The sequence below is a fragment of the Sus scrofa genome, chromosome 1 (genome assembly GCF_000003025.6).
Source record: "Sus scrofa isolate TJ Tabasco breed Duroc chromosome 1, Sscrofa11.1, whole genome shotgun sequence".
NCBI lineage: Eukaryota > Metazoa > Chordata > Mammalia > Artiodactyla > Suidae > Sus > Sus scrofa.
Window position 1 is genome coordinate 252,663,880 of NC_010443.5, and position 17,532 is coordinate 252,681,411.

At 39.5% G+C, this 17,532-nt stretch overlaps 1 protein-coding gene across 2 annotated transcripts in view; it reads left to right on the forward strand.

Moving 5' to 3' along the window:
- Window positions 1-17,532, forward strand: part of UGCG (UDP-glucose ceramide glucosyltransferase) — a 38,968-nt gene that overhangs the window by 12,030 nt on the left and 9,406 nt on the right. Inside the window, exons 2-4 of one of the 2 annotated variants that reach the window (XM_001925267.7) lie at window positions 6,496-6,637; window positions 14,147-14,249; window positions 15,264-15,365. In XM_001925267.7, coding sequence (XP_001925302.2) covers window positions 6,496-6,637; window positions 14,147-14,249; window positions 15,264-15,365 — 347 coding nt within the window. The remainder of the gene's footprint in view (window positions 1-6,495; window positions 6,638-14,146; window positions 14,250-15,263; window positions 15,366-17,532) is intronic. The other variant, XM_021067532.1, reaches the window with a different exon arrangement.

Consider the following 17,532-nt stretch of genomic DNA (forward strand, 5'->3'; position numbering starts at 1 on the left):
TACCAGATCCACAGACCCAGACCACAGCTCACGGCAACGTCGGATTGTCAACCCACTGGGTAAGGCCAGGGATCGAACCCGCCACCTCATGGTTCCTAGTCGGATTCGTTAACCACTGCGCCACGACAGGAACTCCTTTATCCTCATTCTTGTCACATTGCCTTAACTCCCGCTTCATACTGTGGACCCTAGCAGGCCATTAATTTATTGTTTATTTTCTTTCTCTTGACCTTTTGACCAGCTCTTTCCCAACCATATATAAACTTAAGAGTTAAAATTGTAAAATTGTTAAAAATGAAACTGAAAACCCCTTTGCTCTCTAGTTACTCTTTGGCCCTTTCGGTCCCTGTCAGATTTTAGGAGACACTAGTGTTAATTCACTGTTGCCGCGTCTCACTCCCATTCACTTGCTTCTTAACTTTTTATCTGTCTGCCCCTGACCGGAGTGCTCTGAGGTCAGCAGTGTTCACACATTCCAGTGGACATTTCAGTTCTGTGGACATTTCAATCCAGTGAGCGTTCCAGTTCTTATCTTGTCCTTTCAACAGTATTCGGTGTTGTCTTTTCTTGAACTCTTTGGAAAACAGCCTCACCAAATAAACCTCTGTGACTTTTTTCCTGACTCTCTTTCTTCTTTTTTTTTTTTTTTTCTTGTTACTCATGCTAGTCTCCTTCGTGCATTACCGGTTCTATATTATTGGTTATATTGATTTGTGGTCTCTGCTAATGGCATGCTCCATCTAGGAGAGCTTATGTAGTTACCAAACTGTGGAGGACTCTTTTTTTTTTTTTTTTTTTTTTTGTCTTTTGAGGGCCACACCTGAGACATAGGAAAGGTCCCAGGCTAAGTAAGGGTCAAATCAGAGCTATAGCTGCCAGTCTACACCACAGCCCCAGCAACTCGGGATCCAAGCTGCCTCTGTGACCTACACCACAGCTCACGGCCACGCTGGATCCTCAACCCATGGATCGAGGCCAGGGATCGAACCCCAGTGCTCATGGGTACTTGTCGGGTTTCTTAACTGCTGAGCCAGGACGGGAACTCCTCTCCTGTCTTTTTTCAATCTCTAGACTAACCTTACCTTCTGAGCTCTAGTTAGCCAGCCGTTTTTCACTCTTCATTCATTCAGTATGGGAACTCCTCTCCTGTCTTTTTTCAATCTCTAGACTAACCTTACCTTCTGAGCTCTAGTTAGCCAGCCGTTTTTCACTCTTCATTCATTCAGTATTTTTTAAAATTGAGAACGTACCATGTGTCATTGTTTTGCTGGACCCTGGAGGCTTTACAGTCGACTGTGGTGTGCCTTCAAGTGTGGCGCACTGCTAACTTGCATGCGGATCATTTGGGATGCTTATAAAAATGTAGGTTCCTAGGCTCTGCCACTGATCCCGTAAGCGGTGATTTCTCCCTATGGCCATTTTGTATACTAAACATTAAAAACAAAAACACGAGTCTCCTGGCTTGGAAATTGTCGCAAAGCAGGAAGCTGAGGCAATTGGAGGACTCCCCTCATGGTTTTTTTTTTGTCTTGTCTCAGGAATCACTTCTTTGCCTGGTATCCAGTATCTTACGAAAATCATTTCCTATTTTTTTGTTGGACTTGGAAAAACTGTTTCAGGTAGGGAGAGTAAATCTAGTCCCTGTTTCTTCATCTTGTCCAGAAGCGGAAGGTCTGAGGCGTGGCAGAGGGGGGCCAGGAGCCTTTATACTCTTGTAAGCTTAGAGACGAAGTTGCAGACCATTTGTCATAACCCACAGCTGGAAACCACCCAGAAATCCATCAACAGAAAGTCGGTAGAAAGTGGGGTGTATGCATCCAAGGAACACTGTGCTGTATGCGAATGAATAAACTAGAGCTAATTGTAATAGCAAGGATGACTCTCCAAACACGGTGAAGTAAAAGAAGCCAGACACAAAAGAGTATGACCTAGAGGGTTCCTGGATAAATTCTAAAACCAGCCAAATTTGTCTGTGGTGTTTGAGGTCAGGGCAGTGGTTACCTTAAGGAGCAGGTAGCCAGTGGAAGGGCACAGGCTTCTGGAGTTCTGGTCCTACTGTTTCTTGATCTGGGTACAGGTTACATGGATGTTTCACCTTGAGAAAATTCCTCGAACTGAGTATTACATAGGACTTTACGGTATGTATTATGTATTTTAAAAGAGTACTCCCCCGTTCCCCTAAAAAAAAGGTCAAGGCTGCAAGCCAGTTGCATGATAGGAAGGAAGAACTGGATTCCCAGCATAGCAGCTGAAACTGAGAAAGTGCTGTACCCAGGATCCTGGAAGAGAGCAAGTCACCCAATCAGGCCAAGGGTGGAAATGGGCACCCACAAGAAATCCTGTGCAAGATGTGGCTACAGTAAGCTCACGTTCATGCTGTCTAGAGACTGCAGAAGCCCTGACCTCAGATACTTAAATAAAAACTGCTTTGAAACCTGTAAACCTTGCAGGATGCTATGAGAGCCACTCCTGAAACTGGCCCATTTGGGGGTCCTCACCATTCAGGCAACTTTTGCAACTGCAAGCAAATGGGCTGTTGCTCATGTTTTGAAAAATACAGATTGGTTTACAAAACGCCAGCCATGGCCAAGGCACCCATCGACATCCTTTCTCTGTGTGGCAGGAAGAAGCAATACGTTCTTGCTCCAGAGCGTAGCTCTGTTGACATCTGTAAGTTTTAGAAGGAGAAGAGCTTCTGTACATGGGCACCTCCCCTCATTAAACCGCAGCTCTTAACAGTGTGGCATTCACCTGTTCGTCACAGTGTCACCAGTGCATAGGACAATGCCGGGTATACATTTGGGCTTGAAATAGATTTGCTGGATAAAGGAATGTGAAGTAGTCATGGTGCACCACTGTGTGCTCTGCAGAGTGCTGTGTGACTGTGTATGTGTGTGTGTGACTTAGTGGATATTCTTTTATTGCTTTGGTAAACATTTCAAGTAATTTGGAACTAGGGGCTGTATCAGTTGTATTGCATAAATCAAAACAGTTCTACTCTCCAAAGTAGGATTCTTATAGCGTAAGGGGCACGCTACAGGATGAGCCTTTGGATGTGGAGAGAAAAGTGTGTGTGTGTGTGTGTGTGTGTGTGTGTGTGTGTGTGTGTGTGTGTGTGTTAGAGGGCGGGAGGAATGTGGAGAGAGAGGGATGGATGGATGGATGGAAGGATGAATGAATGGATGGATCAATTGATCAATAGATAGGTATTGAGGGAGGCACAAATGACAATTTCTTTGAAAATCCTGAGAGAGAGTTGAGGAGAAATTTTAGGTTATAGTATTTGTCAGTTTGCTTCACTGTGAACCTGGGGAGGTCTTCGCTGTTGTCTGACACGTCATCCTGTCTTTGATAAAATGCTGCATTCTTGATATGAAAGGATAGGAGGTGATCTCTGTTAGCTTTTAAAGCAAAATGTCTTATGAAGACAAAGAGAGAGAAGGGGGAAATAGGATCAACACTAGACTCTTTAGCAGTTTATTTTTATTTTATTTTATGTTTCGATGTAATGTATACTGCATTTCCCCAGGAGAAGTTTAGCAACCTTTCTTTTTTTAAATTTTATTTATTTTATTTTATTTTCCCACTGTATAGTAAGGGGATCAAGTTATCCTTACATGTATACTTTGCAGTTACATTTTTTTCCCCACCCTTTGTTCTGTTGCAACATGAGTATCTAGTCTTTAGCAGTTTAAATTGTTTTCCATTGAAAGCCTCACCAAATACAGTGTGTTAGTGGGCTAGATTTCTCTGTAATTGGTCCTCACCTCACATCCATGTTTTGTTTCAGTTTAATAGCACTTCCTGATCATATAATAGTTTAAAATTACTGGGATTTGCTGGGATTTTAGACTTCTATTCTTTTTTTTTTTTTTTTTTTTTTTCTTTTTAGGGCTGCTCCTGTGGTGTATGGAGGTTCCCAGGTTAGGGGTCAAATCAGAGCCACAGCTGCCAGCCTATGCCACAGCAACGCTGGATCCTTAACCCACTGAGCGAGGCCAGGGATTGAACCCACAACTTCATGGTTCCTAGTCAGATTCGTTTCCACGCCGCAACAGGAACTCCCAGACTTCTTATTCTATCCTCCAGGTCTCAAACTCTTTCATGATTTCAGTGTCTTTGCCTCTCATTCTATTCCGCGTTCTGGAGAATTTCTTCAAATCCAGATTCCAGTTCTCCAGTTGTCTTTTGAACTGTTTGTATGCCACCTTCTCTCTGCTCTGTCTATTGCGTTTCTGTCCGTGACCCCCGTTTTCTTTCCTAGACATTGCGTGGCTCTTTGCATGGATTCATGGTCACATGCGATGGTCTCTCTCATTCCGTCTCCTGGGTTTTGTTCAAGCAACCCCTGTAGTTTGCATTCTGGGTTCGAGACCCACGTGGTTGTTAGGCGGTCTCCATGGAGACCTTTTGTTTTTATTCCATTTCACTTAGGACTGAATCAAAGATAGGCACCTTCTTCCTCCCTCTGTGGGCTGGGAGTGTTCTACTTTGCCTTTCAGGGATTCCATGTATTTATACGAGGTTCTCAGGACAGATTTTCTCTCTTTCTTGTCCCAGGCTTGTCACTATCTCTAGGTCATTAGGGACCCCTGGGTGGTCCCAGGGCAAGTCTCAGCCAATACTCACTCACTCAGAGGTTTCTCCTCATTTCTGACCTGGGCGCTTTCCTTTATTTTCCCGGCAGCTCAGTCATTTATTTAAAAACATGCTTTTAGGTTCTTATATTGAAAAGGAAGGGAGAAAATATAAATATTATAGAAGAATTTTATATGTATTGTGTGGGTTTTGGCTTGCAGATGCATTTTTTAAAATCTCTGGAAAGAGAAGCAGGACGCTGATAATGTTAAGGAGGTGATGACGGGAGCGAGACGGATGGGAGACAGGGGAACAGGAAGGCTTCATATTCATGTGCACCTCTTCGCATTTTTAGTGATTTGAACCATCATGTGGGTATATTACCATTTCAGCCAATTAAATGTCTAATATAAACTTTTCCCCCCTCTTAATCTAGATGTTCTGTTCTGGGTGGGTTTCTCCAAACATCTAGTCTGCTATTTTGTTAGAAGTGGAATAGTGATCATATTTGTGGTTATATAAATTTTAGATCATAGTGTTACCTCTCTCCAGCCCTCTAGATGAACCCTGTAGATCAATATTTTCCAAACTCTCTGTGGCAAAGGATCAGTTCTTTAAAAGTTTCCAATCTTTCACAGACTCATACTTTGGTCAACGACAATGAAAATAAATTACCAATCCCATGCTTGGATGGCATGGCAATGTCAAACTGCTATAAAAATTTCTAAACACTTTCTCTCCATTTCTTTTCATCCCTGGCCAGTAAAAAAGCAGTTGTGGTTGGCCGCCCCACCAAGCAGTACTGCTCTAGATGGTGCTCATTATTTTCTGGCATTTGGTATCGAGGATCAGAAACCGAAAGCACACTGTTCTTTAAATTTTTTGTTTGGTTTACATTTTTTTTTTTTCCATTGTAGGTAGTAACCTGCTTTCTTTCAGGAAAGATGTATTATGGCTTCATGCGAGATGTTTTGCTGCAGCACAGCCCTGCCTTAACTGGGGGAGTGAGCCTGTGGCTCACTGCTTTGGCCGATGGTACTGGTGTACTTCCAGACAGCCTTCGTAGATGAATAGTGGATCTCATCAAATCTAAGATGCATTGATCCTGGCGTTTTCTTGATCTTCTGGAAGGGTTGCTTTTCATGCTGCTAGGGCCGGACTGCCATCTGGCTGCCGGCAGTTGTATGATGCCATTGATTTCCGAGATGTTGAAACGTGGAAGAACGTGCATCTTAAAATATCCTGCAGATGGCTCATGTTTGTGCCAGCCTCTGATTACTGTTGAGTGCTTGGAGGCTTGCTTATGAGAAGGGAAGACGCAGTGGGTGACTTCCTCTAGAAACTTGAGCACGCTGCTGAACAGCATCTCCTGTCTTTGTTGTGACCACCAGACACGAACTGGAGCTCAGTCTCTCTCTTGGATGTGGCCTCCCTCATGAAGAGCCCTGTGCTGGAGCACCCTTGGGGTCCTAACTTTTCATATTATTCTGGAGCGGATAGGGTGTTTTTTTTTCCCCTGCTCTTTTCATAGTTCTTTGGCCTCTTTGATGGCAGTTTGGGAGGAAGGGCAGTCAGTGTGTGGGCTGACATTCATTTCTTTACCAGGTATTTATCGAATGCTTGTTCCAAGCCTGACATAGTTCTAGATACTGAGAGGGCAGCAATAAGCAACTGTCTTAAGCTCTAGCCGTCATTGGCACATTCCTTCTGCTTAGTTCTGGTTTTCTTCAGCTGGAAGCTTACCTGGTTCTACTGTCCTTCATTTGCAGCTATCCCTTTAGAAAGATGTCAGTTTAAAAAAAAATTTAATTTAGAATTTAGTAATCTATTGGTAACTGGATACATACTTCATGTGAATTTTGACTCTAATGTATTCTCCAGAAATGTCTGTTAATATACATATCATTTGCTTTTTAGCCGATTACACCTCAACAAGAAGGCAACGGACAAACAGCCATATAGCAAGCTCCCAGGGGTGTCTCTTCTGAAACCACTGAAAGGAGTAGATCCTAACCTGATCAACAACTTGGAAACGTTCTTTGAATTGGATTATCCCAAAGTAAGTGCAGTTTTGTACCCATAGGAATGGGCTAGATCATGCCTTTTCTTTCTTTTTTTTTTTCTTCCCCATAGGAAACACTTACAGAGGAATTATGATAATATCAGTGAAGGTATTAAAAATTTATAATGGTTTTGGCCTCATAAAATTTACGCTTTAGTAGAAGAAGTAGCAGCAGCAGCAGTAATGATAATAGTAGTAGCAGCAGTCCTTGTAGTAGTGGTAGTTTCAATAATAGTAATAGTTGTAGTAAGAGCAATAGTAGGAGCAGTACTGGTTCGTCACAGGACAGAACGGAAGTTGATGAAAGGTTATAGATTCCTTTCCCAACTAACCCCGTGTGTCGGTCCGAGTTAGAGATCCCTGAGCAAAGCTCCTGGAACTCAGACATTGTTAAGTGCCTGGTAATCTGAGCATCAAAATCTTATTCCACGAAAGTCATGGTGAGAGTGAAAAAGCAGGGTTAAGCGGTCTGAAATGGGATGTAGGAACAGCTCGAACTAATAATGATCAATCCCCATGATAATCTGGCTTTCGAGGTTAGAATTAGTGATAAGGTGGCGCTTCATCAGTACCTTGTTTTTGCATTCCTTTATTTTCCTGGGGTTTAATACCTAATTGTATTGCTTATATCCTTTACCTATAGGATCTATTTAACTATAAACTCATTTGTACTCCCTTCCTTGGAGCCTTTAGTTTTCTTAGATGGGAGTATTCTTTTTATTTCTTGCCTTTAGCTTCTTAGGAAAACGTAATATTCCTTAATTTTTATATTTAGCTTGATGGCAGCTTTTTATTTTATTTTATTTTTATTTTTCTGTCTTTTTGTCTTTTTAGGGCCGCACCCATGTCATACGGAGGTTTCCAGGCTAGGGATGTAATCAGAGCTACAGCTGCCAGCCTACGCCACAGCCACAGCAACACCAGATCCGAGCCGCATCTGCAACCTACACCACAGCTCACAGCAATGCCAGATCCTTAACCCTCTGCGTGAAGCCAGGGATCGAACCCACAACCTCATGGCTCCTAGTCAGATTCGTTTCCACTGCACCATGACGGGAACTCCCAATATGGCAGCTTTTTAAATTGCCGGTTTGAGGCACTGCTTTTGCAAGGGCATTCTGGTGGTGGTAGATTACCTGGGAAAATATGTCTGGAGATTTCTGCCTGCCTGATTTGGAGTCCAGTTGCCTTTTCCCTATGTGGTCTCTACTCACGTATCTCAATTTTTACCCCCATTGCTTCAGTTTTTCCATAGTTTTTGGCTGCTTGGAGACACGTCCCCTTCTGTTTCTTTAGTACAATATAGCCACACTTCTCTTGTCGACTGGTTTTCATGCTTTTATTTCTTTTCTTGTAGCCAGTGAAAAGAACAGAGAAGACATAGCCATGATAGCCTTAAAGCAGCTCTTATTATTAAGTATGTAGACATGAGTATCATTCAGCTATTTTTTAGGGTTGCTATATTATCACTTGTGGAGTTGAGGAATCTAGGCATTTGAAGCTAATTTGAAGCAGAAAATTATATATTTCTTCTAGTTTATGTATATATATTTAGTAGATTCAGAGATTCCAAATCTCTGGAATGCATTATCTGTTCAGTAAATTTAATGTATAATTTTTTAAAAATATGATATGCATTTCATTTTTTTCCAAACTAAATATGCAAAAATGTGTCCTTTGATAACTCAGGAAGAATGAGATAAATCAAATTGTCAAATAAGCTTTGCAGTAAGAAAAATGGAAATTTTTTTTCAAGCCTCACGTTATGTAGGTAAATGCAAAGGAGAATTTATTTGTATGAATGAAAGAATGTTTTCATTGATTATGAATAAATCTCAGAACATAGCGTGACCCATATGCATTTATCTGTGGGAAACTTAACCTCACATCTCAATTTTTTTAACCATCATCCAACCATTTCCCCTCCCCCATTCAACCACTCTTAAAATTTAGTTACAGAATTTTTATGTTGCAGCTTTTGGAAGATGATAGTCATAGAATTTAAATAGTTTTGGAAGTAAGTGTGGGTTTAAAGAGTTTCTTAAAATAACCCCAGGAACATATGTATCTCTTAATTATGAACATTTGGGATGCATCAATAATTGATTCCTTCTTTTGAATGAAGTTTTTTTAAATTATAATTCAGAATTATCTCCAGAGCTCTAGTTTTCACTTTTCACTTATGTCACTAAGTCATTTAAATTGGTTGAAGAGAAAGCTGTTTTGACAAAATGAGTAACATTATATGCAGGAGATTGTTTTTTTCTTTTTTAGTTCACAGTTTCGTTTCCTGATTTTAAAAGAATTGTTAACTGTGTAAATAGAACATTTAGAAAGCAGAGGAAAAGTGCAAAATATCTGCAGTCTAAAGGAAAACGTCATTCTTACAGCATTTTATTTGTTCTTTAAATGTCCAAATGCAATGGCAAATGTTCTACAAGAGACTGAAGTTAAACCACTGAAATTACGCACATCTGAGAGTGAACACACGAGTTGTTTGTGTCATCAAGTGTGAACACATGAGTTGTTGTGTCATGCAATGAACATTTGTGTGACTGCTAGGCCCAGAACACTTTAATATTCTCTTTTTGTCAGACGTGAACATTGTTTTGTAAAATTATGGAAATGTTTTTATTCTGGATATAACCCTTTCCTGTTATTTGATTTGGAACATTATAGGCCATTTGGAAATAGACATATATATATAAAATGTTAAAATTCTAAAGTTTTAAATTTTATACATGTGAAAGAAGCCTCATTACTGGCACTTGTCTGAATTTCTAGGTTTAAATTTTGATGAGATGATTATTATACTAAGTGCCCTGAAAGGTATCTATACTTTGAATATCTAATAAATCTACTTTATACTCATACTTATTCCTTGGAAAAAATATTTCTTAGAAAAAATATAAGAATGAAAAAGTGATACAGTTTATTTTTCACCAAATCAAGTACTCGTTTGGCATCAGCACAGAAGACATTGTGGGAGAAATTCAGCTGTAGGAGGAAGATGAAATAATCTGTGTCCAAAGTGGCTTGATGGTGTTACTTTAGTAAATTCTGGCCATGTGAAGAATTTTGAAATTAACCATTAGAGTTAGTAATCAAGTGAGGCTATAGTAATTGTGATTTTCTTTCCTTTTTTGCAAACATAAAATGGGTTTAAAATGTTACAAGTCCAGTGCCATACTTGGATTCTTTATTGTCCATGGTGGCAATAAAGATTGAAAATAGGGTCAGTTATCAAAAGAGCAGCACATTACATGTGGCAAGTCTGAAAGATTGGGGATTTACCAAATAAATTTGAAAAACTATATAAACTACCTAGTTCTTGAAAGCAGGTAAATTTTTAATACAGCTTGTCAAGGCTTTGAATGCAGAGCAGTTTTCCTATAAAACATCTTTCAGGCACCTGTCTTTCACTCAGAAGTCACCCTCGGACAAATGAATTAACCTAACAAATATATTCATCACCTACTCTGTGCCAGAGAATGATCTAGGCATTTGGGATATAAGTCTGTTCTGTTATAGAACTTACATTCTGATATCATCATAAATTTTTTTTTTTTTCGGTCTTTTTTGCTATTTCTTTGGGCCTCTTCTGCGGCACTTGGAGGTTCCCAGGCTAGGGGTTGAATCGGAGCTGTAGCTGCTTGCCTACGCCAGAGCCACAGCAACACGGGATCCGAGCCGCGTCTGCAACCTACACCACAGCTCATGGCAACGCCGGATTGTTAACCCACTGAGCAAGGGCAGGGTCCGAACCCGCAACCTCACGGTTCCTAGTCGGATTCGTTAACCACTGCGCCACAACGGGAACTCCAATAAATTTTTTCTTTAAACATGTGTAGTTATTTATAGATTAAGATATTCCTATTTGATAGGCAATGTAATTGGTTAACATGTTGAAATGTTTTTCCATTTTAGGAGGATTTTTTTTTAATGTACTTTTTATTTTTTTATTTTTATTTTCTTTTTGTCTTTTTGCCATTTCTTGGGCCGCTCCCATGGCATATGGAGGTTCCCAGGCTAGGGGTCGAATCGGAACTGTAGCCGCCTGCCTACGCCAGAGCCACAGCAACGCAAGATCCAAGCCGTGTCTGCAACCTACACCATAGCTCACGGCAACGCTGCATCGTTAACCCACTGAGCAAGGCAGGGATCGAACCCGCAACCTCATGGTTCCTAGTCGGATTTGTTAACCACTGAGCCACAACGGGAACTCCAGGGTATTTTATATTGATTAATGTAGTAAGTTTACCTTTCTCATGTCCACATGGCTGAATCGATGAGTTTTTTTCTAATATTATTATATCTAAATCTAATATTTTATACATCTAAACTTATTCATAAAAGAAAAAAGTAGCATTTATGATTATTGCCGTTTCAGATGTTTAGTTCTTAAATATCAAAGGACCAAATCCCAGTTTGTGGATTGTCTGTACCTTTTTTGTACTTAGCCTTCTAGTCATTTCACTGAAAAGAAAACGGGAAAATTAGTCAGTTTAGCATTCATATATACCTACTCAGACTTACTAAAGAGTTGAAGCTAACCTCATCTAAATTACTCTGGGAGTTATTTCTAGATTTAATGTATTCTTTATTGTATATTTAGAGTGGAGTTTACTGTAATTTATATCCCTTTCAGATTTATAAACATTTTCTTGAAGTATTTTTAAAGTATAATAGTTTTAATTAACACTGTATTTTTGAACATGTATTTATATCTGAGTCTTTTGATAGCATAAAATATCTGAATAATTTTTTTGCTGTTAATTAAGAAAGGCTTTGACCAATTTAGTATCTTGTGTTTTACCACTTGCATTGTAGTTGGGGTGATTTAACTATTCAAATATAGAGATTCCTAGCAAATAAAATGTTTGATCAGACTGTAAAGACACAGAGATGATTATTCTAGCTGAAAACTGAAGATTCCTTGTTAAAATCTAACACTTTAAAAAACATTTGGGGAGTCCCTGTCGTGGCACAACAGAAACAAATCTGACTAGGAACCATGAGGTTTCAGGTTCCATCCCTGACCTCGCTCACTGAATTGAGGATCTGGTGTTGCCACGAGCTGTGGTGCAGGTCGAAGATGCGGCTCGGATCAGCATTGCTGTGACTGTGGCGAAGGCCAGCAGATATAGTTTCAATTAGACCTCTAGCCTGGGAACCTCCATATGCCACAAGTGCAGCCCTAAAAAGCAAAACAAACAAACAAACACTTGGAATTCTACCTCCAAATTAGTGTAATTTTCAATATCAGAAACAACTGAGCAAAAGTTATGTGTTTAATAAGAGTTTGGCCATTTCTTACATAAAGTGGATTCAGTTTCATTTGCGCTCTGACTAATCAGGAAGTATTTGTTTTTTATTTGAAATTAAGTTCAAGAGGTGTAATCAATAAAAACAAAAACTTTAAATCTTGCATTTGAATAAAGATAAACTCTACCTCCCTTCCTTATACTAACACCGTATGCTTCTCAAAATTTTTTTGCTGCAACATAGTATAGCTTTTTTCCTCCCATCGAATAGATTTCTAGTACTACATACTACATGTTCTCTTGCTGGGGAAAAAGCTAAGAGTAGCTTTTTAATAATATCTTATGGAATTGCATTCCTTACAAGCATTTTCTTTCACTATAATCACCTATAGCTGTAAAACAGCATAAATTATAAAATCATGTTTAAAAAAATCTATGCTATGTTTGGAAAACAAGGAAGTTTTTCAAGCAGGCCTGGCTGAGCAGCTTACTCTAGTAGGAACACTAATTGTTCCTTCCACCCTTTGCAAAGTCACTTAACCTTTCTAATCTGCATTGTTAAAGTCACTGCCTTTTGGTGGCTCAACCAGATGTTTTGGTCGGGAGATTGGCTGATGGTTTATAGGACTCAGGGTCAACCCTTGCAGAAATCTTCAGGTGTGGCAAGAATGGTGTCCGTCCTGTTCTCAGATTTTCATCTGATCTCTGGAGACCCGTGGCCAGAAAGTTGCTTAATTACTTCAGTACCTCTGAGGTGGCAGTTTTGGTCAGTCACCTTGAAAAGTAGATATTGGATAGAATGTATGTAATAACAGTAGATAGAAAGTATGTGGAAAGTGTGCATTGTTTGATCGTCTACTTTATTGAGAAAACTTTTTTTTTTCCACTTGAAAAAAATCTTACCTTGTTAGCCACACCATCTTCATTGGCCTTAATCCTTATATGCTCAACCACTAAATTCTGTTTTACCACTTGCTGCTGGGATAGTAGATATTAAGTCAACCGGTAACTAGTTATTGTGCTCAAGGATGCCGTACACATTTTAGTTCCACTTTTTACTTGTGTGCACTTATCAATGGAAGTAAGTAAAACAGTCCTGCTCATTCCCTGAATTAGTCCTTGTATGTTAGACACCTCAAAAATTGTGTGCTTAGCCCTTTGTATTTTTTAGAGCACGTAGCTTTGTTATTTGTTTGTGGATATGATTAACCTCCCTCCTTGGCTTAAACATGTTCAGTCTGTTTTAGAAAGAGTTCAGTAGGAAATTTGCTGTTGAGTCAGTATGAATTTATCATGACTTTTGAAAAAAAAATTACTGCTTAGAGTACATTTCCCACAAGATGATAGAGTAGCATCTTTATATGGAAGACAAACACTTTTTACAAATTTGGTAGTTTACTAACTGCTAAATTAGGTGTTGAGCTCAAAATGTTATAAATAAACCTGAATCAAAGGTTAAGAATGATTCAAAAGTTTAAGAATGGGGCCCAGGATTCTCTTTAAACTGTCCCAGGGTGATTTTGACACAGCCAGTCAAGTGCTAAGAAATGACTTCCGTAATTTACTATCAAAGAGTAAACATAGCTCTGGGAAAAATAAAATCCTGGGTGTTTTCATAGTTAAAAGGCTAGGTATGCTTTTCAGGATGATACATTTTTAATGAACATAATTTTACTTACCACAGCAAAAAAACCGAACCCTGCTTTGTCCTTTTCTTGTGAAGCATTTGGGGAAGCCCTTTACATTTCTCATGGTGGTATTTGATCTGTAATTTTTAGTACCTTGATGAAATCATGAAGTTCAGAGACCAAGCGTCTACAGAGAACAGAAAGTGTGTTCATTTCACTTGCTTTCTGTGTTGCTGATACACTGCCAGGCACCTCGTGAGCATTTTATTTAGTAATTCTTCAGAGATGAAGGCTGTGGTGAAGCTTGGCATCCGGTATATGAGGCCAGGCCTGTCCGGGAATGGCAGGACTTCAGCTGTGCATCCCACCAATGTCTTCATTCTTCTGTGGCTGGCAGAGGGGCCCCTTCTGGAAAAGCTGCTCCCCGTTAAAGCAGCACTTGATCATCACTTAAGTGTTCGTATCCATTGTGAATACGCTCTGAACTTTTAAAACCTGGTTTGTACAATTGCGTGTTTTTCCGAATGCTTTTTAATCCATCGGTAAATGCTAATAATAAATGCTTAGCTTCATAAAAAAAAGGTGAATTTACATGAAGTCTGTTCTTTGGCTAGTATGAAGTGCTCCTCTGTGTCCAAGATCATGACGATCCGGCCATTGATGTATGTAAGAAGCTTCTTGGAAAATATCCAAATGTCGATGCTAGATTGTTCATAGGTAAGTAACAAGTTTTACAGTACCTTTTTTGCCTTAACATATTAAGAATCAGTCATCGTCTTTGCATTAAACTACAGATTGGGGTGTCAGGCACCCATCGAAGTACCTAGCGTGTTTGCTTTATACGTGTTTGTTAGATGTAGTGTAACATGTAGTGTTGGATGTAGATTTTGTCCTTTGAAGAAAACGTAAGTTATAAAAATGAAGTGTTTTTTTTTTTTCATATCTGGGATTAACAAAATTATCCTAAGTTATCTTTTTATCATCAATCAGACAGGAACATCTATTATTTTTATTTTTTAATAATTTTAATCTGTGGCCTTTTCCGTGTCTTGCTATAGACTATAATTGGGAATGACTGATAGAATTCATTTTTGTAACATGGCAAAAAGAACATTTTTCCAAAAGCCTACAGGCTTATTCTAAAGACTTGTTGGGAGTTCCCGTCATGGCTCAGTGGTTAACGAATCTGACTAGGAACCGTGAGGTTGCAGGTTCGATCCCTGGCCTTGCTCAGTGGGTTAAGAATCCGGCATTGCCGTGAGCTGTGGGGTTGGTTGCAGACGCGGCTTGGATCCCACGTTGCTGTGGCTCTGGCATAGGCCGGTGGCTATGGCTCCGATTAGACCCCTCACCTGGGAACCTCCATGTGCCACAGGAGCATTCCCAGAAAAGGCAAAAAGACAAAATAAATAAATAAATAAAGACAGACTTGTTGGAGATGTGTTTGCTATTAAATATTCATTTATATTTACTACTAATGCAAGCACTTAGGAATTAGAAAGCTGAAACTAATACATTTTCAAAGATAAATGATGTAATTTTCTTTTTGAGAAAGAACAGTTTTTCCTAAATATATTATTATGCATAATAAGAAACATGAAACATAATGTTAAAGTATGTTTGTTTAAATTATTAAATACCCAGGTATTTTTCACTTCTGTCTACTATGTATAATAGAAAATATTTTCAATGTTGCACAAATCTTTGACTGCTGTATTTTTAAATTTTTAGGTGGCAAAAAGGTTGGCATTAATCCTAAAATTAATAATTTAATGCCAGGATATGAAGTTGCAAAGTATGATCTTATATGGATTTGTGATAGTGGAATAAGAGGTGAGGCTTTTCTTATTTATTTTATAAAACTACTCATTTAATGATAAAATGCCCAAAGCAGTCTGAAAATAAATTTAATCAACCCTATTTGTTTGCCTCATAAAGTAATTCATTTTACTGTTATTTCATGGTAATATAGCAAGTTATACTGACTAAGATTTTAAGTTTTTTATGCCAACCTAGACTGTTACATGTATGAAAATGTATTCATTTTGAAGAGAAAATTCCAACTCTTAAAGAAATTTGTCATGGTCTGTTACACAGTCTGTGAGCTTTCTCGTAGTTGTAAATTTTTCCTTATCCATGTGACATTTAACTTTTATTTTAATCTCTTTGTGACATGCACAATATACTGTTTCATGCCAAAGGACAGAAGTTAATAGGTGCCTGTTTGGAGTTCCCTGGTGGCTCAGTGGGTTAAAGACTCAGCATTGTCACTGCAGTGGCTCAGGTCGCCGTTGGGGCTCGGGTTCCATCCCTGGCACCAAAATTTCCATATGCCACAGGCGCAGCCAAAGGGAAAAAAAAGTGTAAATTTTACTACAATTATATGCATTTATTAGAATATATTTATATCATTTTACTTAGGCTGATTGTAGCAGGAGGCCTTATGTATAGAAAGTATCATTTGTATTTTTGCATTTTTAAGCATGTATACTTGTAATAATTTCAGTGTTCTGTGACATTTTTTATATTCTAATTGCCTCACATTTCTCAGCCTCAACACTTTTGAGCTGGGTTATTCTTTATTGTTGGGCCATCCCGTGGGATGCTTAGCAGCATCCCTGGCCTCTACCCACTAGATGTAGTAGTGCCCTTCCCCTAGTTGTGACAATCACAGCTGTCTCTAGATGTTGCCAAATGTCCCCTGCAGGGTAGCAGTTGAGAGCCACTGCCCAGACTATGTATGTGTGTTCAAGGTCCAAATACACTTTTTTTGTTTTTTTTTTTGTTTTTTTTTGTTTTTCTGGCCTTTTTAGGACTGCACCTGTGGCATATAGAGGTTCCCAGGCCAGGGGTCCAATTGGAGCTGTAGCTGCCAGCCTACACCAAAGCCACAGCAACGCAGGATCCGAGCCGCGTCTGCAACCTACCCCACAGCTCACAGCAATGCCGGATCCTTAACCTACTAAGCAAGGCCAGGGATCAGACCTGCAACCTCATGGTTCCTAGTCGGATTCATTGACCACTGAGCCATGACCAGAACTCCTCCAGATACACTTCTGTACAATAGATTTAATCCTTAAATACTTGAAGGAAATAAAAATGAAGTCGGGTAAAAGGATATGAGGTTTTGGCTGTATGAAGAGGGGACAGTGATTTAAATTTTGCCCGCCTAAAATGTGCACAGCTGAAAATTGATGGTAAGCATGACACACCTGATTTTTAGATCACTGCAGATCTGTCAATTCACAGCCAGAGACTATGTTCCTTTTTCATGTGTCCTATCTTAAATTTCTTACTGTCGTCCATTTGCTGTGTTTTCAGTGTACAGACCTCTGTCATGTGTAATTCTTAATTCAGTTCACGTTGACAGTTGTAAGAGACAGAATGTCTCATCTCCTCTAAGAAAGAGGAGGCTCATTTCCTCTAGTTGGAAGCGAGGAGCCAGGATGACCTCTGAGGTCCTTTGGCCTCTGCTCCTGTACCTTTTCCACTAGAACACTTTGTCCGTAATTCCAGTTTGGAGGTTCTGCAACAGGGCCTGTTGACGTTTTCAAGGTAGACCCTGTCTCTGGTACCTCTCAGGTCTATAGCAGCAAATGTTGAGAATAAATCCTCAATCATAAATTAGCCTTTTTTGAAATTTTGTATCCTGCACAGAAAGGTGATTGAGATTCATTTTATTAGGTCCAAATATAGAGAATGAATTGATTACGAATTTAAGAATTCATGGGAGTTCCCATCATGGCTCCGTGGTTAACAAACCCAACTAGTATCCATGAGGACGCAGGTTCGATCCCTGACCAGTGGGTTAAAGATCTGGCATTGCCGTGAGCTGTGGTTTAGGTCTCAGATGTGGCTCAGATCCCAGTTGCTGTGGCTGTGGTGTAGGCCAGCAGCTATAGCTCCGATTCAACCCCTAGCCTGGGAACCTCCATATACTGTGAGTGCAGCCCTTAAAAGACAAGAGACAAAAAAAGATAATAATTTAAGCATTCACGAT